General features: G+C 40.5%; 1 protein-coding gene across 1 annotated transcript in view; it reads right to left on the bottom strand.

Moving 5' to 3' along the window:
- Positions 1–1309: 1309 nt before the first annotated feature.
- The window catches only part of rgs3a (regulator of G protein signaling 3a), a 146837-nt gene continuing 122163 nt past the window's right edge, over positions 1310–25983 (bottom strand). The window contains exons 14-18 of the mRNA XM_042509299.1: positions 18143–18213; positions 6077–6178; positions 4718–4779; positions 3570–3736; positions 1310–3416 (exon numbers count right to left, since the gene is read on the bottom strand). Coding sequence (XP_042365233.1) covers positions 3216–3416; positions 3570–3736; positions 4718–4779; positions 6077–6178; positions 18143–18213 — 603 coding nt within the window. The 3' untranslated portion in view covers positions 1310–3215. The remainder of the gene's footprint in view (positions 3417–3569; positions 3737–4717; positions 4780–6076; positions 6179–18142; positions 18214–25983) is intronic.

The following is a 25983-nucleotide window of genomic DNA, read 5'->3' on the forward strand; positions in this document are numbered from 1 at the left end:
TCGTGTTTTAGCTGTTTTAAGCTTTTGACTTGGTGAGTATGTTATTATTACGAACAGGAACGATAGCTAAAAATGCACCCAAGTTAGGCCATACAATAAGCTTTAATTTCCTAATATGAGATTATTTTTTAATATTCAGTTAATTAAAAGAATAGTTTGACATTTCTGGGGAATTTTCACATTCATGCTGAGAGTTAGATAAGTTCAAAACCACTCATATCTGTGAGTGGTATTAATCTTCTTCATCTGTCTACATCACCCACTCGCAAGCAGAAAATGTTGGCATTGTACATTTCTGCTAACCACAGATGTTACTTTTCTGCGTTTCATACGTATCTCATCAACATTTCTAAAGTGACGCAGTTATGATTCATGTATATGCAGGGTTCCCACACATTTTTGTGGATAACATTTTCCAGGACTTTTCAAGGATAGATTTTTTTTTCTTGTGTTTTGCATCCTTCAAACATCTCAAATTCAAACTCTTTTCAAACAAACTGAGTTTTACCTGGCTGGCAAACATGAAGGGAAAGACAACACGGGAAAAGAATGAAGAAACATGATGGTGAACAAAACTTCACGCATCGACACATATCAGAACAAGGTTACGCCACCAGCTCCAGAGCATAAACGTGCGCTTATGTTACGTTATGTGGAAGGTTATCCGTGGAAAATTACCGTAACAATTTCATTACATACGTCAGAATTCCATGACTTTTCCAAAACTTAAAAGATTTACTAACTCCATGACTTCTCAAGGGCTGAAAAATGTCATTGTGAAATTCCATGACTTTTCCAGGTTTTCAATGACTGTAGGAACCCTGTATATGAGCTGACTTTGTCTTCAGATGGTAGAGGGGATGTTGGATGGCATCATACCAAGACGAAACGGCCGCCAACAGCGAGACATCCCTGCATTTCCATTCGTGACTGTTTTGTGTTTTAAGCCAAAACATGATCTTTTCCTAACTAAGGGGTTTTGGTGCCTACATGTAACCACACATTTACCACAGTGTTGCTGAGTCGTAAAGCAACATGAGGTTCCAACACATCAACTACATAATAAAGTACAAATGCTACATATCTGCGGTTTGCAGAAATGTACAATACTAACTTTCATTTTGGCAACTGGGTTGTTCTGCAAAAAAGCATGCATCTGTGAAAGTGTCAAACTATTCTGTTAACCGACTTAAAGTTACTGTCGTGTTACTTTTAATAACAGAATGAAAACTTACGGACCGCTTCAGCATGTTTTTGACCACAATGCATAGGGTGAAAGCACTTAAGAAAAAGCCAGAGACAACACATCTTACTTCATCAGTTGGTTGGTTTATTTATCATTAGCAATGACATCAAATGTATTCTACTGTTTTCACTTGCTATCATAGGAGATGCATTTTCAATTGTAAACAGTGAAAATGATAAAATGCATTTCAGAAAACTCCTTACAAGCAGTGTATGACCAGGGAAAGAGCAGACGGTACCTGCTCTTGCTCACCTACTTTTTGTTTTAACAATACATGTCATCTTATAGTTTTGAGACTCTCATATTTACATAGATACAGCTGGGTCCCACATTCACCAGCAGAGACCTATGGGTTTTGTTGTTTTTGTTTGTTTTTAATGTGTTATCACATAGTTTTCTTAAAGAATTATATTTACAACCATAACGCGCCCCAGCTGCCTGCTGCCGGGGGTTAACACACAGAATCACTTGCTTAAAATTCATTAAACTACTTATGGTTCTTGAAAGTTTACGTTGTAAGTCAACCTTATAGCTCTACGTTTTGTTTTTTTCTCTTAACAAATAAAGTTAATACAGAGCTCAAGCTGTTTATCTTCCCCATAAAAATTCAAAATGATCCAAATAAATGAACAAACATAATAATAAAATAAAAATAAAAAAAAATATTGCACTTAAAGTCAGGACAGCATTGGACCTGTTTGGTGGTTAAGAGGAAAGTGAGAGCTTTTAGCTGAGTGCTTTAGAGGAGGTGAGGGTGTCTGTAGAAGCATCCAGCGAGTTAATCTAAATAAATAACAACATGAAGCAATTGTTTCCTCTGACTATGAAACGAGCAACCTCTTTTTGTATTGCTCTGTAGATCTAGGGAGTGCACGTTGAAACCCTAAAGCATATAAAAACAGTGAGTGCGTACAAAAACAGAAGATAAACCAAGCTGGAACCTGTCATGGCAATGTCCTGAGAATGCTTCCTCGATTAATCCAGAATGAGCTACAATGTTAAAAGAAATGTCGTTTGGCTGCATTTTTTTTTCTTTACGTCTTCAGTTGCGTTCCTTGTTGTAAACAGTCTTTGGAGACAGGAAGCAAGTCGTCTTTTTCTTCCATTACTGGTTTTAAAAAGTGACTTTTAATGTCTTTTTAACGTGAGAGTGACACATTTCTGTGTTTCATCACAGCTCCAGTCCATCCGGTTATTTTTGTGTTTCTTTGCCCGTCGCTGTCTCCGCCTTTGTCCCACGCTTCCCACAGTCTTGGGATGAACTGAATGAGGTGAAAGCTGTTTATAGAAGCTTTGAGAAAGTGTAGGTGTTTAACAGAGATGCGCGTGAAACAGAGCCAGAACGCTAGCTTTCATTCAGACATCTTGTGCCCCCCCCCCTTCGTCACACAGTTTGGAGCCTGATAAAAAAAAATACATGAAGAAAAAGGACTTTGTGTCGTACCGACAGCTTTTAAGTGGCTTCACAGAGAACACGGTGGAGGAAAGGAGGGGATTTAATAAAAAAAGAAATTAAGGAGAAAAAAAAGTGACAAAACAGTACCGGACTGTCTTCATGTCTGTAGGGTTTTCTGCACAACCCCTCCTTTTCTCCAGTACAACTGGACGAAAACTTAAAACCAAGAGACGGACACCACATAAAAAGAGACAGTGATCAGACAGGCGTCCAGCTCCTCCTCCAGCCCTCATATGTGGGCTTTTTAGTAACATCCATCCATCCATTCACCAGTCCATTCGCTCATCCATCCACCTGGTTTCTGTGTAAACTACATTCCTTTGCAGTGCCATAGCTTTGCCGCGTCCTCACACACACACACACACAAAAACCTAGGATGACATACACAAAAAAATGTAAAAAAAAAAAAAAAAAAAAAGGCAAACAAACCCTCACATCCCACCCACCCACTTTTTCAAGTCTGCCCCTTTTTTTCTTTCATCTTCTCTTCTCCTCAGATCTTTTTCTGGTCTCTTATGATGAAGATGAAGTCGGGGTGGAGCTAGGCTTTTTTTGGTTAACTAAGTCCACGTAGAGTTCTGAGCGCAGGAAGCGGGGATATGAGTCCTTCTCCATCAGCCCGTATATCCGCCTCTGCGCAAGGTCAAAGCAAGAGCGTGTCACATTCTGCAGGTTGTCCTTAGTATGATCTCTGGTGTACGAATCCAGATTTACCTGCAGAGAGGAAAAGAACAAAACAGGTAAGGAAAGTGCAAACTTTCATTTTGATGGAATAGCAGTATGCATGTTTTCTCTCTTTTTTTCAGGAGGCTGTTTTGATGCTGTTTTTCCTCAGCATCCATATGTGTCGAGTGCACTCTCACTCACCTCTTTACACGACTGGATAGCGATGTATTCTGCAAAGATTTTCTTGGCTTTTGAGGCCATCTTGGACTGCGACTTGATCTTCTTGTATTCTTCACATGCTAGCCAGAATTCCAGATTCTCCTCGCTGAACTCTGTGCGCAGGAAAGCTCTGAACGCTGCCAGACCATCTGAGAGAAAGCAGAGGAGGAGGAGGAGAATAAACAAGAGGAGAGTTGATTCGAGTGCCATGGCAACCTCACAGCTGAAGTGCTCCTTGGAGTTTCAGCGCCTAAAATAACTCTGTGACGGCCTTTTTGAGTCATGTGGTTGGAATAAAGTGAGACATGAAAAATCATGCACAAATACAAGTCCTCAACATCCTCTACGTGACATCACCCTCCCTGCAGTGTGACATTCATGCATTCCTCTCTACACATGCTGTGAATGAACAAAGAGGTGACTGTTTTAGTGGAAGAGGGGAAAAAACTAATTCTGGCACTTTGGGGCTTTTTAAGTTTCACTCCAGTTAATGATTTGAGGAAGACGGCATCCAGAAGAAAGAATAGCAGGAAGCCGCGTCCACCCACTTCTCCCGCCTGCACCTTTCCGTTCCCATGAATCACCCACGCCGATAAGCAAAGCCAATGCAGGCGGTCATCTCTTACCTCATTCTGGTAAGCAGGAGTGAGGTAAGAGAGGAAATAAGAAGGGGGGAGAATAAAGAGGCCAGCAGAGACGAATGAGGACCAGATGTAGCGCTGGCTCTCTATCAGCTTTTCAAAAAAAAAAAAAGGATTGGGATTGAAGTGTGGAAGATGGAGTGTGGAAAACAAAAATAGCAACACACTTGCAGGTTGCCTGTTTTTCGTCTCCACTCTTTTCTCTGTGTTGACTTTGTCCGTTGGGATTAGGGAAACTTGCTGCAAGCTGCCCGCTCACTGCGGCAGTGTGTGTAATCCATACATCACAACATGCACTATTTCCTGTGCTCACCACCCTCCCCCAACACCACATGCAAACACTGTATGACTATATTCCCCAAAATACTGCACTAAAATATGATGCACAGATGATCCAAACAAAAGGATGATTCCCATGCATGCAAAATAGAGAAAAAAAAGACAAAAATAAGAATAATTAAAAAAAAAAAAGAATTAAAAGTAACTTACATTTATGTGTCAGCAGTTTGTCAAGTGAGTCTCCCCATTTCAGTGCTTCCTCTGGAGTGGGCCTGCAGATAAAAGCAGAGCGATTCTTTAACAAGCCCATCTCAGCCAGGTTTCTCATTGTGTGACCCATCCGCAGAACTTTGTCTATGCTTGGATTAAAGAGTGGAAACGTGGAAGTTGGTAATAATTCCTCTCCGATGCTTCCTTCCACTCTACTCTGTGTCTACTGATCTCTCTGTCTCATGCAGTTCTGCTTTGAGGAAGCCAAACACACTGAGAGCCATGAATCTGTCTGCCTTACTCTAGTGGGGGAAGGCTTTTATATTCCCACTCCGTGCAACTAAGAAGGCGGGAGGGGAGGGGCTCCAGCCGGCCAATGGGGCTGTGTTGACAGGTTTAAAGACCTCCTCCACCCCCATCACTGTCTGTCTGCCCCCTGCTGCCTCTCATCCTCTCTGCTGTAAAGCACGCCTCTCTTTACAGTGCTCATCTTACACTCACTGAAATCTAAATCTAAGGCCTTACTGGACACCGTCAAAAAAAAGCTGCTTTGCAGTTTAAGCTCAATTTTAGTCAGTTTGAACAATTTTCGGTGCTTTTTATGATTGTTTTGGTAGCTGTAGCACACATTACTGGGATCTAACAACAAAAATATTTTATCTTACAAATAGCGATTTTATTTCTCTTATCATTGCCTTTTAAAACTTGCACCTACAACAATTGCAAAATGTGTTGAAAAAGCTGCTTGGCAAAGTGTAATACCAGGTTTATTTTAAGGCAAGGTTGTTTTGATATGTGTGTATCTATAATTATCTGTAATATTGATACGCTTAACTCATCTTTAACTAATTATCCAGAAGGAAATTTAATGTGCTGCAGGCATCAATACACACACAAAAAATAAAATAATACAAAAATACAAAAAAAAAGATATTGTAATGTAGTTACACAGAGAGCATTTAAAGTGGTTGCCTGGGAACATACAAATATATTCAATATACTTAAAATTAGTGTTAGTATTTAAAAAGTTGCTAATCTCACATACTTTTACATTTTGTTAGCTTCCTGTGAAGTCACCACAGCAAAGGCATGAAAAAATATCATGTAATACTTAATATGAATATATCTGATTTGCTAATTCTTTTTAAAAATCCAAACAATCCCTCCTCCTGACATGCCATAGTAACACACACCTCCTCTCCTTCATTTTATTATGCCAACTGTTACAAGCACACTCCCATCACAGCTCCTGCCCACATGTCTGCCATCCAAGGCCAGGTCATCGCCAGTTGTGGCGAGACCCGGAAAGCAATCTCACACACACCCACATGCCCACGGTGTCAGGAAGTGGCCACTTACTTGACTGACTTCATAGATTTGTCTAACTTGCCGGCTGGGTTGCTTCCTGGGGATTCATTCCTCCTCCGCAGGAAAGCCAGCCGATTCTTCATGTCTTTGGCCCTGGGTGAGAGAGAGGAAGATAGGAGGGGGAGAGTTGGCAGGAGAGTTGGCAGGAGAGGGAAGAGTGAAAGATTTATGGATACAGAAGGAGGTGAAGGAGGAGGGGAGTTGAGACAGGACATGGGGGGAAATGGGATAAGGGTGAAAGGGATGATAAAGTCGAGAGAAGAGGTAGACAAAAAGAGACATGGGAAGAAAGTGTGTTAAGTCCAAGTCCAAAGTCCACGCTTAAAACAATCCAAGGCATGGAAAGCTCTTCAGCACTGTAAATCCACATGATATCAAACCCACAAAAGCCAAAAAATGTGAAAATAAATTTTGTGTTGTGTACATTTTAGTCTTCAGCCAGGTGTCCTGGTATGATGGGACGGAACTTTTCCAAAAGACGGATGCCAAGCTCCCTTTCCTCGCTTCGTGTCAGCGTCGCGCCTGTCAATCTAATATCTCTAAAACTCTTTCCTGTAGATGTGTCCCTGGCAGGTTCCTCGGCAGGGACTGAGCGAATGTGGCAGAGAAGGAGGAGAGAGACTCAATCCTCATTCCTCTGTTTCATCACGCCATTCTCCGTGTGCCCACAGGGGTTGCTGAGAGGGAGCTGACCCAGGGGCCGAGGCAACAGGGCACAGTGACCTCCTAACTCCTCTGCAGCAGCACCCGAAATCCTCCTGACCGCCCACCTCACCTGTGTCACCTTCCTCTATCCATCTCACACACACACACTGTTCCCCTGCTGCACATGCACCACCTTAAATCTCACACAAGGTGATACACCACCTCCTCAGTCCCCACGGGGCCCCTTCAGAATCCTGCGCATTCCCATAATCCCATGGTGCGTGTCCTGGCTTTTCCCGACCTGGAGCACGTGCTGCCTCATTGGGATGTGACCTCACTCAACACCCATTTCCTGAGTCCCTGCTTTTGATTTCCACTGTGGATTGGCTGTCCCGCTAATAATGCAGCGCGGCAGTGCGCGCTCGCCGACCCTAATCACTGCAAGCTGTGCCACTGCCAACCCACGGGCCCCCAGGAGAGCATGTACACCCCAAATTAAGAAACAAGGCTTCCAGTTTTAGACACTTATCATTCAAACGTGCAAACACAGGGGGAGGCAGAAGAACACAGAACCGCGGATTAGCACAAACATCGTGCATGATTATACTCAAGTGGCGATGAAAGAACGACCACACAAGCATTTCAAAGAACCCCGCCTCTTTGCACCTGTGCCAACTCATGCCCACTTCACTGGTGCTTTCATGCCAGTCACAGGTGCTGGAAAACCCCCAGCCTCCACCAGCGTCTGCATGAGTGTGTGCGTGTGTGTGTGTGTGTGTGTGAAGGGAGGTGTTAGAGGGATCATTTATGCATGCGTAAATGCTCGGCGTGGCTGCCGATTTGAACAGAGAATACAGTCAGCTGTCTGATGTGAGTTTTTCCAACTGCCGCAGGACGGAAAAAGGTAGAAACATGCCCATATACACATGATACAACATGACTGCATGAGCTGTTGGAAGCAGCAGCTGAATAGCGCCTTTAAAATCAGGATGAGTGTGACTTTGTAGGAGTATTGATTTGGGTGTGTTTGGGTTTAGGGGGTTTGGCTGGTGGAGATTACTTGAGTCAAGAGTCATAAGGGGCCTTTTTAAAGCATTAGTGAGTTTCAGGAGGGTAAAAGTCTAAGGGGAAGACTAAGAAAATGAATGTACTGAGCATGCATTGGTACGGCATCTAGGAAAGGCTATGTGGACTTTTGTTTTTTTCCTCTCAGACAAGGTAACAGAAAAAGACTGAAATCGAAGGACACAATTTCTAATGAATTCCACATCTAATCCAAAGGAATGCCGAAATATCAACGCGGCATCGCTAGTGGAGGGATGACTCATCCACTGATTGCAAAAACGTATGTGTTCTGTATGAAGCAGGCTTAAACCAGATGCTGAACACAATTCGGGCCTCTCTTTTGGTGGGAACAACAGGGTGCTCTGATGCAGTAACTCTGTGAATAGCTCGCACTTCCCAGCCTGAAGGACATTATTGCCTATATAAAAATGCTCTTGCTGTTAAATAAACCCGTAACATCAGAGCAGGATTCATTAGATTGTTCTATTTTTAGGGTTGCACTCAAGGCAATTAGGTCTCGAGCTGTGCATGTGTTCGCTTAAAGAGAGCCTCTGTCTTGCCAGAGCATATGAGGATGAGAAGTATTTTATAAGGGCTGGAAAATATTTTGTTGGCCTGACGAGGGATTCTTTCTTATTTATGTCTGGTTTTATACAAGCCAAGCCCACGGGGGTAGGATGTGACAATTATGTCATGGCAACAGCCACTTTAAGGGACATGTATGTTTCTATCCTGCCACCATGTGGGTGTCAATGGATACTGCAAACACAAACAGTTGACATTTTCCTTCCTCTAGCAGCACAAACTGCTTGCAAGGCATTCCTCTACTCCCAATAGCTGGTGTCAGAAGTGGAAACAACTTCAGCTTATATAATCCTGTGATTTATCTTGCCACTTATTTTCAGAAACCCAAATACAGCACTGACACTATTTCTGAAAACAAGTGGCTCCTATTACATATTATGTGGCTGCCTCATTTAAATCACTGATTGCAGTTAGGTAGTATGTCATCAGAAGCCGAATGTGGTTTATTTGCAGGTGGGTTTTCACATACAAGGAATTTGTTTTGTGTTGATGCATAACATAAACATACCAAGGTATCCAAAATGACCTGACCCAGCATCTGCCCAAGAAGAAATAAGTCGGGCCGCATGCAGTTGCCTGACTTAGCCAAGACTGTGCATGAATGACCCTCCAGAATCAGGCCAAATAAAAATGGCTTGATTGCGGTTGTTGACACTGTCGTCTCTGGGCCATTATCAAAAATGACCTAGCAGAGCATTGGCACAAACTCGGCATGCTGGAAGAAATAAGCCGGGCTGTGTTCGGTTGCCCAACTCAGCTTAAATTTGGGATGAATGACGCCCCAGAGTAGGGAAAAATAAACTGGCCCGATTCCGGCTGCTGACATTGCCATCACTTAGTATTAAGAGAAAATTAAATTAACATTAAAAGCAGATATTGCCAAAACAAAAACAAAGAGACACAAATAATGAAGAAAATTACATTAAAATATGACAAAAAAAACAACTAAAAAGAATGTTCAATATCTTAAAATAAAAATGAAAGGGCTGTGCATTTTTTAGAAGTGTATGTGGCCATACTGCCATTTTTTTCTGTATGGCAACTGAACTGAAACAGCCATAACTGAAAATGCCTGTGTGGTTATTAGCTCAATGGGAGTCAACAGCTACTCCAACTTGTTGGACCGCCACATAAACCGTCAGTCGAGTCATGTCAGTGACCTTCAGACGTAGAGATGTGCACTGTTATAACACCAGAGATTTGCAACATTAGCTGCCTGACTACCACCAAAGGGGAAGCACTGTTAGCATGTAGATTAAAACTCAAAACCCTTAACTACGACTAAAAACAGAAGGAAAGGGATATGACATAAGCAGCTACAGAAAGGGAGAACTGTATTGGTTTTGCGCGATATCAGAAACGGCAAGTAGTCTTGTGCTTGAGTCTATTTCGAGAGCAACGTTACTTAAGAATGATACTTAACCTCCAGGATGTTGAGATGTCATGACCACAACAATTAGAGCAATTTCAACCAATCCCAGTGAAGTCTGCACAACCTTTTCACCAATCACTGCGGCTTTTCTGCAAATTTGCCCAATCATAGCAGTGCCCTGTGCAACTTTGCATTTTCTAGGATAGCAAAGGCATGACCTGTCACGGCTAGTACTCTTTGTCTTTGCTGGTTGGATTGGTTAGGTTTAGGCAAGAGAAGTAAGTCTGGTTAAGGTTATGGTAAGAGTGTCAGGGTAAGCCAATCAAAGGCTGAGTAAGGTGGGCCATTCCTTTACTATCTACGAAATTAAAATCCACATCCCCCCGTACAACATCACCCTTATCCCTTATGTTGTGAACGAAAGCGAAGGCAAGTTGTGATGGAACATGCTGCTGCTCAATCACAAGTGCTGAAAGAATCAAAGTGAGTCAGACTGAATATGCAGGCTTAGCGGTAACATTAGTGAAGTATAAATGAGAAACTCAGGAAAGTGTGGTTTAATTCTTACTGGAACAAGTTGCCTTTGATTTTTAATTAATTATCCCAAATAAAATCACAACACTTTTTGAAATGTGCACTTGCTCCCACAGTTTCAGTGCAAAAAAAAAACACCTTAAAACATCACAATATGCATTGTAATTTATAAAAATAAGGCATTTTAGACTGCAACATTCCTTAAAAAGCCTGTAAAATCCTGGAGGGACTGAATTCTGTGTTTACACTTGAAATTATATCCACACAGTGCTCACTGCACCTCTTTTCTTTCTATGCTAATGGCGCTTCTCAGTTTCTCACATAATAACCTCTGTATTCAAAGTTGATGCTTTGCTGTATCTGCTAATAAACTCCCCAGCACCAACACTATTAGCAATGCACCCCTTTAGATTTATAACATGCAATGACCCCTACACTTAATCTGCTAAAGGCTGACACATGCTCTTTAGAGGATTATCAAATTAGCATGATCTTTGATCTAACACGCTGCCATCTAGAAATACATGCTCCGCTGACCCATGAGCACACTAAACACAGCATGCCCATGTTCACAGCATTAGAATAATGTGTACAAACACTGACGTGTCTGTGCAAGAAAGAGAGCTTTATGTGCTTGAGTGAGGGAGCAAGAGGTCTTTAGCTCTGCAATTATCTGCAGGTTTCCGTACTCTTTATTCCCTCTTTGCTTGGCTCACATTAGATGCACTAATAGCACCCCGCTGGCTATTCCTGGTGTTCTGAAAAGTAGGCTGCACTCCCAGGGAAAGGCTCTGGGAGCACATGGGCATGAGCGGCAGACAGACATACTGCAGATCACAATGTACCACACAAGCACAAGCCAAATCCACTGCCCCACTTCATCCCACTTTTGTTGTTTTGCCACATGATGCTTTGTTCCAAACAATGACAGGAGATTGCCCTCTGTCAAGCCTGACCTGTGAGATTTAGGATGCAGCCAATTGAAAAACAGACGGCGAGAGCAGTGGCCCAAGGTTCAAGTGTGTTTTCGCTCCCTCTGCCACTTTCTATTTACAGAAGGATGCGTGCCTGTGAAGTGAATAAAGGACAAGACACACAAATAACACTGTGCAAGTGTGTTTTTGCATCTGTGTCTGTGTGAGTGTAATGGGTCAAGGGTTGTGTCAGCTTGTCTGTAACAGTTTAAATAACATTTGCACTATTTGGGCCCAGTCTAAAAAGATACTGGAACAACCTGTATTTGTCCTGTACTTTGTTCACAGACAAAACAGTCCAGAGATGTGACGTATCCAAAAATATACAGTAACACAAGAAGAGAGAGAAAGCAAATCTATAAAGTGCCTCATAACAAAGGCAAAGTCACACTGCCATATTCCTAGAAGAACAACGAAAAAGGGGATTGTCCTAAATTTTGCCCATAAATATAACACTATCTCATTCACGGTCTCCCTCAATCAAGACCAAAAAAAGAGCTCTATTTCTGAGCAAACTCACCTTGTTAGCCACAAAGACCACATGAGCAATCCTATTCCTGAAATCCAGGCTGCGTATAATAAGAAAAAGGGGCAGCCTCAAGTTAGAACTTAAAGCTGCTTCCTCCAAAATAGTTGGAGCGCTTGAGCCTCTCGGGGGTTTCTTCTCCCTCACTGCGACTGTCAAATGAGATCCATGTAGAGGTCAGATAGCTTCCTACCAGCTTGAGAGCAATGAATCCTGAGGGACGCAAAACAGCCCCCACCCACACTTTCCTCACCCTCTCTCCTGATGTTTCTAATTCTTGATATTAAAAGTGCAGATGAACCCACACACTAACACACACACCGCCTCGCTCTTACCTTTCCAGGTACTTCTCCGAGAAATCGACCATAGTGTGAAACATGGGTGCCGGCCTGTATGCAGCTTCACTCGATGTGTGTGGAAATTGGACTGCATGTAAGCGTGTGTTAGGAGTGCCGGTGCTCCAGGCCCAGGGGTTTGTTTGACAATCACATTCCTCTAACCCCTGAGAGGATGTGGTGGGGCTTTTTATAGTCCAGGGGGTCTGGGGAAGGCGGACCTTGGGCTCACCCAATCACCACGCAGTGTTTAGAGAGGACAGATTCCTTCCACTGCAGCCTGGATGGGTTTGTAGTTTTATGGGTTAGTAAGTGGAGATGACATTTGTCTTTTTAGCTAAAAAAGTGACTTGACTACTGTAATGATCTGTTTAACTGTCCCAGATAACAGGCAGTGGTAGAGCTCTGAGCTTAAGTCAAAGGTGAGTGATTCAAGATGTTATATTCAAGATGTTTAGGCTGATGATGTATAGCAGGCTGCATCCAAAACTAAACTTCTTCCTCTCGATATAGTTTATAATAGCCTGTAATTGTTCTTGGCTGTCCTTTTACAATTCATCATTGTGCAATGTATGAAAATCTTAATTTAACCTTTATGAAAAGACACAAACACGGGCTGCAAATGTGTACATTTTAGCCAACCTTACTATTTAAAGTAGTTTCTCCTCTAATTATCATTTGAGAAACTCTAAAAAGCTCTTTTTTTCCGTTCTTGCAGTTTCTTAGGCAATACAGAAGAAAGCCTTTATGTTTAAAGCTCCCTTACATTAATTAATCTATCTTTAAATATTTGATCAGTATTACTTTTCCTCGTCTTTTTATTACAGGATCAGTTGAGAATGTGAATGATATCATCTCTTGTTTAATTACAGTATGTCTGATAACTTTATTACTTAATCACTGACATAAATACTTTTCTTTAACCTATGACTGAGTGATCTATTTCATGCTCTGTTTGGTGTATGCTTATTACTTGAAATTTACTGATTTGCTTTTGTTGTTTGCTTTTTGTCCTTTTTTGTTTTATTTGGTACTGTTTAATTATCCTTTTACTTAGTTTTGTGTAAAATGTTTTGTCTAATGCTGATTTTTTTCATTGAGGACCCCTTGAAAAATGGTATATCTCAAGGGATTACACCTAAAACAGAATTTCCAACTTCTTGATGCCTCTATATAACCTGGATGATCCAGAGTCTTCATAGACATAAAGGCTTTGAGTGGTTCACGTAATCGCAGCTCTAATTGTACAACAAGGTCTGTGCGCATCACATCTAACTACATCAATAACATGCACTTTCACAGCGCACAAAAGTGGCCTTCCATGCACCTTGGCAGCAAAACCAGGTGAGATCAACTAGGCGCTTGTCAACTGCTTCTCATGATGGCACAGAATCAGTATGCTGTTAAAAAAACAGTCTCTCTGTGTATACCATGTATACATGTATATAAACACTGTTTATGAGTGCATGCATCAAACACACAGATGGTAATTTTATGTTGACAAATCTTCACGGGCACCCAGCATTTTACGTTTTCTCTGCCCTCTCCATCTGTCTGTATTTCCTGCTTTTAGGACTCAAAATTGGATACCACTTCTAATCACTGAGAGTATCAGTGTCCAAAGCTTGTCAGTATAATTGAAATGAATCTATCAACAAGCTCAGGATTCTGTACGTGACTGGTGCAGGAGTTGGTGTGCTGCAGGTGTCAGCCTTTATTGCTACTTGTGGGAAACTACCGGATGGGAAAACAGGAGTACAGCTGTGCAGGGATCGCAATCACGAGATAGCTTGTGGAAGTGGAACACCTGGAGTGAGCAAAAACAAAAGGTGATAATAGAGGGGGGAGAGGCACAGATAATGGGGGTAATTTCTGGAAAACAGTTGTACTGGATCCAGAAAACTAGACACAGGAATTAAAATGTGCTAAACGGAGAGACAAAATCTTGTGGGAAGAAAATCTAAAAAGATGGGAGGAATACAGGGGGGAAGTGCAAGAAAGCTTATTTAATGACCAGACTGACATCTTTGTTGATGTAAATGATGCATGAAAAGTTAAGTGCTTTGCAAGAGTGGAGAAAGGAAGTTACAAAGAGGAAATATGTTATGTGCTCGAATATTTAACTACCACTTCAACCTCACTGAAAAAATCAATCAATTTTCTTCGTCTATCGACATTTACATTATGTATTGTTTTATTCAATCATCTTAATCTTACTAATGATGATTACAGTGATTAAGGGAAGAAGGAGAGTGTTTACAGTGATACTACCACTGATTGCTAGACTGAGACAAACCCACGAGTGGTTTCACACTCCAAGTTGCACACAATTTAAAACCACAAGGACAATGGGATTAGAGAAAATCAAATCTAGGTTTACTACTGGATCTCCATCTTCATAAACCACATGGCCAAAGGTCAATGCGACGTCTTTTTTGCTATATATCGCTATATCTAAGCATGATTTGACCATGTAAGATACTTTTTGCCATTGGCTCTCTCTATATGTTATATATAAGCCTCCAACATCTGGAGGAAATAATTTCATTTCCGTCATGCTTGGTTCTATAGGAAGCCTGAGATTTCTATCTATAGCAGCAACATATTGCCTTTGTATTCCTCTGAGCTATACAGAAAGTTATTGTATTGAGGTTTTGTTTATTGGTATGGCTTCATGTGATTGAGTAGGTTTTTGCCCCCGGTATTGATTCACATTGTGGCATGGTGAAAAGAAGGCTGAAAATGGGTCAAACACTGCAAGATGAAGAATTATTCATAAGCGATAACAGGCTCATGACATTGAGGATTTAATAGAAAACGGGAGCTGTTAACGCAGGAGACAGAATACACGTGTCAATTAAGTGACCATGATCTGGATGACTGAGAATCTACACCAACTTATCGTGCATCAACATGTAGGGCGCTTAAAAAGCTTTTTGACTTATCCTTTTGATAGAAAAGGCTTGCACTCAATGACGAGACATCATTTTGTCTACAGGAGACCAAACCTTTTCTTTTAAGCAGCCTTCATCAAAGTCACACTGCAGATGCAGCAGCAGCAGCCACCACAGGTGAACCCACTTAAGGTAATTAGCGTTGCACCTGGCGAGGCAATCAGATGTGCTGCAACCTGTCAACAAGGAACTGGAACAGGGAAAAAAGGACAAACTGGTATACTAGAAAAATGTGTCTACCAGACTTACTAATCCAAAAAATCCCCTGCTCTTATCCTTCAGATTAAGGCAAGTTAGATTTAAGACTTTCTAATGCTACTCTGAAAGAAATGAAAGGCCAAATTTCAAATAAGCAAAACTGAAGGATTAAAAAAAAACATGAACTAACATCAATAACTTTGGGTAAATGATAATTTTGCCCAATATTGTATTGTATTTTAATATAACAAGACCTTTTCTTGGCTCACTGCAGACATGTCGTTAGAACAGAACTATGTAAATACCTTTGTGTTTCTAACCTTGTATGTAGGACTCCAATGCCTTGATACCTATCATGCTTGAAAATATTTTTTATATAATACACCAAGCCATCTGTGTATTGCCTTGAAACAGCTTCAGCCATGTCGCAAAATCCTGTTAAATCGGTTCTCCATGTCATCCAGGGCACAGTGACAATTATTTTGAGACTGTACGACACAACATCAAGGAGAAAAAAAACTCCTGTTTCCCTTGTCTTGGAATTTCTAAGACTTCCTAAAGATTAATTTAAGACTTTTTAATACCAATTACAGCCTTGGTTTTTAGATGGATGAATTCAGTGCCTTTGAAGAGTTTTTAGTGATCCGCGGGAACCTTGTATATGGGTATTAATGCCAGTGAAGAGGGGGGACTACTGACAAAGTGTCTACATTGAGATATACAGATGGATGAGACAGCGTATACAAACCTTACTTAAATCTTTTCTAAATGTCTCTTTCCACATAAAAATGGAAGACTAAATGTATTTGAGAAGCTTTAAAAAAAAACTATTGTTGTTTACATCACACTCTGGATACTTTGAATGATTCACTCTATTCAAAAATGACAGGTCTTCATGTAATCACAGTTTTGCTTGTTTGGAAAAACAAATACAAATCCTCCGTAGTGAATGGTGTGTAATATCAGATGAGCTAACATTATGACTCATGTTTGTTTACCTACTGCTGTTGAGCAAATCATTGTTTGCTGTCCATGACCTATATACACGAATGCTGTCCAGCTGAGATGCTACGTGTCGCTTGAATTGCCATGTTAACATCACATTAAGTTGTTACGACTGCACATTAATTCTGTGTATCAAGTCTTAAGTTGAAGATCAAATGACTGTCTTGAAATTGCTACGAGAAGTAATAAATCATTGATTTGGATTTGCTTTTGCAAACAAAAGAACAATCACACATTCTAGCTTTAAAACTAAATTAAGCGGAGAGAAAAAACACATTTCGTTAAGATTCAAATCAGCGCTGCATTCTCTGAAGTGTCTGTGCTATTAATGCAAATAAAGCTGGAGCTGTTTGCAGCAGCTGACAAAAAGGCAACATACCCTGGACTCTGGAAAAAAAGGGCTGTGGAATCTTAATCACTTAATCTGCTGGTTAACTAAACAACATAAAAAACACAGCTTGAGCAGAAGAATGGGCAGCTATCAAACCCAAGGACAGCCGCTGTGAGAGGTTTTATTGTCCGCACGGCGTGAAAATGTGCTTTCATCTTGATGAACAGGGGTGTGAATAAGGCTCATTGAACAGCTGATGAATCACTGAGGCGTCGATGCACACATCTGACACTCAAACAAACACGCTTTGCTCTCAACACACACCTTGCTTCTCACACTGCTGAGAATGTGAGACACACATATGGTACCACCCTCCTCAGCAGCACACACATCATTTACCACCTAATTAAGTAGATAATGATCAGCGTTGGATGATTAGCTTTTACAGACACCTTAAGCCTAAAACATGATTCTTCATTTGCAGCTATGTGAGCATGTGCAGACTGGCACAAGGGTCAAAATTTTTGTGTGCAACATTAAAGTGAAAAGAAAACAAAAATCTTAGACCTATTCTAAATCCCCTTAATCTGATATGAATTAAATTTCCCCAAATAAAGAAGAAAGGCTGAGGTTTTTAATGTAGCAATCATTGTGTGAATATGTCCTGACACCCTCAGTCCACTAATCCAAATTTTGGATTGGACAGATCAACACCAAAATATTGATAATATAGATAGTATAGAAGTATTCATTTCAAAGACTGATCTTAGCATCAATAGGACTGATACCAAAAACAGGATTAGGTTCTCCATTCTATATCATACCAATTTGTATTTGAAGACTAAAACTGTTTTTGCTGTAATTAGTCATCATTAGCTGTAACTTTAGCAGACCAATGATTCGCCTCATAAATCATGACACACCTCTCTTCCCTACATGAAAGTACATGAGCTGCTTTTAAGAATAAAAAGTATTGTATCTGTATTAATATCCAAAATCGCAGCCATGTATTTTTGGTATGTCATCAAAACCAAATTTTATGGTATCAACCAGCCCTAAAACCAATCACAGCCATACTAACATATTCAAAGTATATCCTGATGTCTCTAATGACCTCCCATGTGCTGAGACAGATTAGCATTCATCATTAGTTTGGACACAAGTAAAGACAGCCTTTTAAAATAGTGGATGTTAAAGCAGGGTGTGAAAAGTAACCATCTTACTGAATACAAGTGTTAATTGAATTAGCATGAAAATAAAAGGCTGATGAGTGAGAGCAGAAATGGTGAATAGCAGGACTATGAAAGACTGATCTATTGTGCTGCCTCTCACTCACTCTCATTCCTCCTCTCTCTCAAACATACTTGTAAATGATGAATAATCGTTTTATTCTAAAGCATAAAGACAAAGCATTGTTTTCTTAAGTGAAACATGCCATTCCTTGTTTTCAACTTACACAATGAGCAGGACGTGACATTGAAAATAACCACATAAAGGAAACACACAGGCAAAAAGAATTATTTGAGTACTTACAGGTTCTTGGATTTCTTCCTCTTTGTTCCTTCGGGGCCGACCTCGCAGCTACAGGGGGATCCGGAGCTCAGCTGAGGGGAGATGAAGGAGAGCACACACTGCATCATCCACCCTCTGCACAGAAAGAGGGCCCCGTGGCCTCATGCAGACACTGTAGCTAGCTTCAACTAGCTCCAACAAAGACAGACTAAGTTGTTTAGTACGAGTCCTCTGTGTGTCCAGTCAGGCTAGACGGAGACTCGTCCAGTCTGTAACACACACAACCAGCCACCAAAATGATTAATCCATAGCAGCAGTCCGCATTGTAAATCCCACAAGGCAAAGCTCTCAGGGGTGTGTGTCTGTGTCTTGCTGAATAAAACAGTCTCACTGTGTGTGTATACAGCAGATGGTGTTTGTAAACAGGCTATAACAAAGTAAGGAAACTCTGTGAGAGTGAGAGAGTGTGAGAGACTGCGGCTGTTGTTTCTGCTGGCCTCCAACTGTGCCCAAGGTTTGCCTTGTTGAGCCAAGACCCCCAGTTTCACATTACACTTTCTGCCAACCCTCCGTTTTGATTGGTTAAGAGGGAAAGGGAAGTTGCCGCAGGGTGGAGAAGGGGTCAATCTTCACTAATCTCATGGCCTGAAGCTGCCCCATTGTATGTGTATGTGTGTGACTATGTGTATGTGTGTGTGTGAGAGAGGCTCTAAATAATGAGCCATTGTATTACAGGAACCCAAAGTTGAATCTGAGGATACTGGCCACAGCTGCTAACACATGGCCCTCTCTATCTTTGTGGGACCCAATTTGAGTGTCAACCTTCGGAGGGAAAACATTGTTGGCAAATAATATTGCCGGCAGGCAATTTCAAGGTGCTGTTTTCAGGTCAAAGTGACATTCTACCAAGTTTTGGTATCAAATAACAAACCTCAAAGGTCTCAGCCTCTACCAGTAGTAACATAATGATCCACTTTTACTTTCTACACAGGTTTCTTTCAGCCATAAACACTTTTTTACAATGGTAACTGCCCGACTTCAAGCTGACTGCAGCTGTTGTTCTCCATCAGCGAATAACAAACTTTTCACAAACATCTTTCAAGCCCAGAACCGGTGAGTGCAAAGTCAAAAGATAAGCTTTTGTGTGGAGTAACCCTTTAATACAACAGCTTGACATTTTGGGAAATATTCCTGTTTGTGTTCTTGTCGAGAGTTGAACGAGAAGGTCAATACTAGCTGTTTCCCTGTTTCAAGTTTTTATGCCAAGCTGTGCTAATCATATTCTGGCTGTAGCTTCATGTTCAAGGGACACATACTGTATGTGAGAGGTATCAATCTTCTCATCTGATATACCTGTATTTATATTACGTATCCAGTTGATCAGATCACATGTTGATGCCAGGTCTAAACAGGGTGTTTGTGTCATAGTGACCAAGACCTCCTGTTTATTTTGCAAACTGAAAACCATTTCTCTCAGCGGAAACAAAGCTTTTATTTACTTTGATTTTACAGTTAAGAGACCATAAATTGTGAGAATAATAAAGCCGCTATAGCATTTCAAGTTTTGTGTATGATTTGTCCTGGCTTCCTTTCAATAGAGGAAAAATCAGCCAGCTGCTACACTAATGTAATATGATGCCGTAGCCTTATATATAGCCTTATACATTAGCATGTTGTAGGCCATATGTGGAGAAAACGGGTCTATTACAAGCCAGTTTTTTGTGGATGAGCCTTGTGAGTCATAGTTGATTTTTTTGTAAAATTGTAAAATGTTCTTTTTATTAAATCATTTTTTTAGTTGAATCAATCGAACTTTCCTGCACTTCACAGAATTAAACACAGTGACACAGAAATCCCACTGGCAGCTAATGTGTTGGAGGTGTAATTGCAGAGTGACACAGACACAACAATGCTTGCGGTGGTTTAGGCTACAGTGCACGCACTGTGTCAAGCCTACTTGCAACTATAAATCAGCCTTTAAGCTATGGTTAGAGACTAAAAATACATCACATCCATGAGGGTCCTCAGTAGCATTATAATATAAATATCAGGATATGTAATTGTGTGAATGCCTTTGTGTGTCCGATTGTGCATGCATACAGAGGAAATGTGTTTGCACTTTGCGTTTGTTATTGTATTATTGTATGTAACAAAAATGCTTCGTCCCTTGAGCAAAGAAATCCTGCGTTATGCATCCATCTGCGCTGAACCACCCTCCATAAATCATCTGTCTAAAGAATATCGTGTTGCACTTTTGCATTGTTGTTAAACTTGTTAAAGTTGCTCAATGAGACATAAATTGCAAAACATGTATTCTGTCGTGGCTTTCTCTGTTCTGCTGTGAATCGTATCATGTCATCATTCCTTTATTATAATTCAGAATTGGTATGATATACAGTATTTACTGTGTTAATGACCCCAATTCATCTTGTGCCTTCTCAAATGATGTCTCATTAAATCTCTTGGAAAATAGAAACACATTTTTTCCGCCTAGGTTTTTGTTAGTAGCGCAGCCTTAAACACTGTTGTACGATGAGGTGGGCGAGTACAATGTGTTAGTGCTCCTTGACCTCGGCGCAGCTTTTTTGGAGCATCCTAAATGAAATATTTACTTGTTCCTCCTATTTCAGTGATAATACCTTTACTATCTAGTAAGTCCCTGGTGTCTGTGAATGGATTATTCTGCTCACCATTCCGTATTACAGTAGAGCATCTCTATGCTATAAAGTTTTCTTTCGTAACGCCTCCCTCCAAATGAGACTGCACTGATACACTCAGTGCTTTCCAACTCAAGTCACAGTTGACTGTGAAAGGTGAATGAGTGTATGTTATGTAGGAGCCATCTAAAAATACGTACAAGCTAAGAGCTGGAACAACATATTTTTAGAGCAGTTGTTTGATGGGTACGAAGACCTGTGGAACTGTACTGAGTGTGTACGTATGTGTATGTGTGTCTATTTGCATGACTTAAAGAAAACCTGACATGTTTGCAAGCTAATGTTCTATTTGTTTGGTAATAGTGACAAAATGCTTTATCTCTTACCAAGGACAGTGATAATGTGTCTGGTGATGACTATTGGTGCTTGACAGTATTTATATGAAAAAAATGTTTGAGAATATACAGTTATTAAAGTGGATGACCAAACAGGTGGAAGCATTAAGTCTTTGTTCATTTCACTCTGTACAACACAGACATTTAAAACCTACCACCTGTTAATTTGCCGGTGCTTTAAACCAAAATCCAGGTCATATCATATTCTCACATCACAATAAACTATCTTAAACATATCCTCTAGCCGCATATGTTACCATATTCAAGATTCCTATAGCCTAAGAAAAGTTTAATTTAAGACTTTTAAATACTTTTAAATGCCACCTGGAATGAAATTCCGGACCAATTTTACAATAACAAAAATTTAGAAAAGAAAAAAAAAAACATTAACCCATATAAATCACTTATGGTTAGGAACAATTTGGTACAAATGTTTATACTGTTTTGTTCAAGTTAAAACGTTGGATCATCTTAAAATGCTTTTATAATTTATAAAAGTAGAGGCCTTATTTTTAGATTCATTAATTTAGTACATTTTAAGACTTTTTAAGGATCAAAGGGAACCATGATATTCTCTGTCCAAAAATGGCTACAAACACAGGTCGTATCAGCTTGCACAAGCATGGATTAAGCTATTGAGGGTCATGAGAGAGATCAAAATCTAATCAGTAATCGCAGCGGGAACATCAAAACAGGGAAGTCCTAGTCCCTCTGGAGCCATCGGTGAAGCTTTCCCCTAAAGCCACATGAAAAATTTGGAAAACGATGCAGACGTTACCCGCTCTATAGACGATTGTCCTGATGTAGCCCCCCAGGATAGAATTATTCAGGGGTGTCAGAGAACAAATTATACTGCGTGGTCACTGGAGATTGGGGAGGGATTGTCCGCTTGTCGGGCCTTTTTTCAACTAGCCGCCTGCATGTAAGGAGTGGATGCTCATTCACACTAGACTGCTATGTTCCAGCTGGATGAAGTGCACATATACACTCGCAGTGATCTGCTCTCTCGCTACAAGTGGCTAATTGGATACATTCTTAGAATGATAATGTAAAGCCGACAGACTGTTTGAATGAATCAACACACACCCACGACTGACCACATCCGCATAGATATTAAAAGAAAAATGTGGATGGCCACCAGGCAGAAGCAGTGAGGAAGCTGTGGCCAAAGATAGATCATAAAAAATATTTTCTGAGACCTGAGTGACTCATTAAACACATCTACAAAAAAATAAGGTGTTTTCAAAATAAAACACCATAACTTCATACAAAATCAAAATGGTATTCCAACTTCCTTTTCATACCCATAAAACGTAAAAACTTGAGAAACTCACAGATTAAATTCTTTACACAAATACCAGCCTCTAAAAAGGCTAGATGCAAAATTCAGAAGAATTTTCATATTAAATACATTTTCAAGGATATATTTCTATATAACTGCCTAAGCAACAAGAGTTGTTTTGACATGCTCTGCATTTAATTAATCAAGTTCCATGTGTAATAAACAATGTTGTCAAAGACTGTGTAGCTTTGTCTGTATGTACCATTGAGTGGTTTGTGTTAAAAGGGCTAAATCTTTATCTATAAAACTAACCTGGTGCCTATATAATTTTATTCACCATTGTAAGATGCTACTGCTGTAGGAGTGTGAGCTCTCTCACAAAGCCAGGGTACAGTTGGGGAGAGTCCGCCCAAACATGCACACACAGTGACAGGGATAACTGTCAGCAGTTAGAGCCACGTTTAACGATAATGTCAAGTCATTTTGGACTTAGTGTGAATTTGTGGGAACTTTTTAACAGCTGCTGCTTTGTTAGCTAATGCTAACCATGCAGATGCTGAACTGACCATTCACCGTGAGGAAAGCAGCTCCCGAGACAATTCTCCAGTACATCTGACTTCCCCAGCAGTACACAGCACAGAGGAAAAATGACTGCTTGACTTAAAGCAATCTCAACTGAGGGTCTCCAACTGAAAATTCAAATCTCTGACTTTCAAGAGGCAGCCCAAGTTAATACCAGGTGTAAACAGGGCCACAGTTGCTGTTTTTGTCTGTGTTCTCTCTGGCAACCAGACCCCATCCAGGGCCCCACACACTAAAGAGATTTAGACACACACCACACACACACAAACCCAGACTGCCAGGCAATAACCAGTGGAGTAGAAAAAGTCTGAGCCTTTTCTAAAAATAGCTCAAGAGTGTGTTTGAGTGTGTGTGTGTGCATGCTCATGTGTATAGACGCCTCACATGCTTCACTGAAGCCAGTCAGAAAACACAGAATCTGCCAAAGACCACACGACAATATAGCACCCTGAGGCATGGGATGCAGATGTTGACACGGCATTAAGGGTTGTGGGATGGCTGTGCAGATACACAGATAAAGGTTTAAACTGGCTGCATGTGTGCTGCTCACGTGTCTTTGAAGCCAGACTTACCATCCTATGTACCTATGCATGCATGCACGTGTGAAGGCAATCGTATGGGCAAACACGCTTCTGACAATGATAAAGTAAGCTTAAAACATTAATGAAAACATTAACAGACGTGCACATGTGCAGGGAACATGTCTGTTTAGCCAAAGTCAAGGGAAAAGTGTGTGAGTAAGTGTGTGTGTGTGTATGTGTTATGTTGAGGAGTTTGGAACGCCAGTGGGCTGCTAGTCCCTGATAGGATGGGTAAAACTGTCTCAACAAACTGTACATTCCTCAGTTGTGCTCTGCATCAACAAAAACAATGTAGGAAGAATATTCTAAACACAGCTCTGAAATATTCTTCACACAGTCTCCAAATCCTCCAACAGCCTAAAACCCCAGATGTGAAGCAATGAATCTTGGTGTTTGTGTATTTAAACTTCTTCTCACCAGTTCAACCCCTGCTGCTTTTTTTCATCAAACCTCCCTCAGGCTACTTCCTTCCCCCTCATTCCCCTGTTTCTTCTTTGATTTGAAAACAAATTGACAAGCTGGCATCTGAACAATGTTATGGGGACCCAGACAATCTCCCATTTCGGTTGGTGCGGCAAGATTGGTGCTACAAGTTAGACCATAGTTTCCTGACATTGTGTGGCTTTACTCCATGCTTGTATGAGTCAGAACCCCTTTAGACTGATATAGTAACATCATTCAGCCTGGGATCATGACCCTGCTCCTGACCTGGGTTAAAATAGCTCAGACGCTGATAAGTTTTGGTATGAACACAGGTTTCAGCAATAATTACAAGACTAGTAGCCAGCTACCAATTCATTCAGACTGTCCTTCTCAGAAAATGTCCATATTGTTTGTGCAAGCAGATTATTCTGACCCCAATTTACATTTATTTTTAGGTAACCGTCATTATTATGATGGGACCAAAGGAGGAATGTGAGGTGACGTAGTATAAGGAGTGTCAAAAGTCCACATAGAAAGGACTTTCACCCAGGAGACTGCTGTTTGTCTCCTTTGTAAAAGGAAAAGTCAGCGTTGACTTATTCTAAATAATGTACGCCAAGTACAACACTTCAGTAAGTTATGTAACATACTTAGGTTACATATGTAACAAGTGTATTCATTTTAACACACCTGTCTCTTCCTTAACCTAACCAAGTAGTTTTGTTGGCTAAACCTAACTATGTAAAACTGCAACCGTTTCACAACGTGAGTACATGCGTTTATTGCTGGTACTCTACAATGGTCAAATATATCTTTTTGGGAGTCATTAGGAAAGGACCTATTCTGTCATTTTGGAGTGAAGAGGAGTTAGACATATTACAGTAGCCTATTACAGCCTTCTCAACAATAAATTCTGCTTATCTCAATAGCAATAGATACTTGCGTATTGTTGAATGTGAGTGGTTGCTTTTTACAAGGTGGCTAATTCATGGGGAAAAAATGCAGTTAATCTTTTTTACTTTGCCCACCGTTACATTGGACTTCAAGTAAATATTGCATCTTTTTTATGCACAACACAAGTAATGGTCCAGTATTGTCTTTTTGCAGTGATGTGCATTGAGTTTGCAGATCTTGGATTTTGGGATTAATGGGGTTAAATGTGATTTAAACCTTATGTTTATGCTCATAATACCATTTATGAAGCCAATGTCTGTTAGAATAGAGAGAGAAACATTTGTGGGTAAAGGCTCTTCTGTTTGTATCTACTTTCACTTTCTACAATTACAGAAAGGAAATAAAGAGCACAACAGGCTTAACCAAAGTCATATGTTTATCAGGATGTGGAACCAATAAAGTGCACAAATAGAGGAAGAAATTACTCCCATGATTGTCTCCATGTGACCTTCCAAACCAGACTGCACTGTTTAGATTCATCTGCTATTTGGTATACAGAAAACGTGGTTCAAAGTGTGTGTAGTTGTTCAAAATTCTTACTTGCACATTCGTATGTAGTCATGAGAGCCATGAATTGTTTATTTCTAGTACTAATTTTTAATATAATAGAATTCCTGCTGTGTCTTTCTTACCTGGAATAGTGCCATTATGTTTACCATCATCGCCCTTGTCTAGTTTTAATAATCTGACAATGAACAGACAACAATCAGATTGGTGTGATTTGATAAATTTGGTTAATTTTTGAATGACAGTCAGATGTCATGTTTGTGTGTGATCTGAGGCTCATGTTAACATCTAAATAGGCAGCAGCATCCGACAGCAGATAGTTTACTTAAAAAAAAAAAAAAAAAAAAAAAAAGAATATGCTTTAGGTCTGTGATAAATGCTTCTAACAGAATGAATCAGTCCTGAGCTTTTTTCACCTGGATTATTCTGAATTAAGAACTCTCATCTACTCCAGGATTCAGGGGAGCTGCAGAGCTGCAGA

This window comes from Plectropomus leopardus, chromosome 20, assembly GCF_008729295.1.
Source record: "Plectropomus leopardus isolate mb chromosome 20, YSFRI_Pleo_2.0, whole genome shotgun sequence".
Classification (NCBI taxonomy): Eukaryota; Metazoa; Chordata; class Actinopteri; order Perciformes; family Serranidae; genus Plectropomus; species Plectropomus leopardus.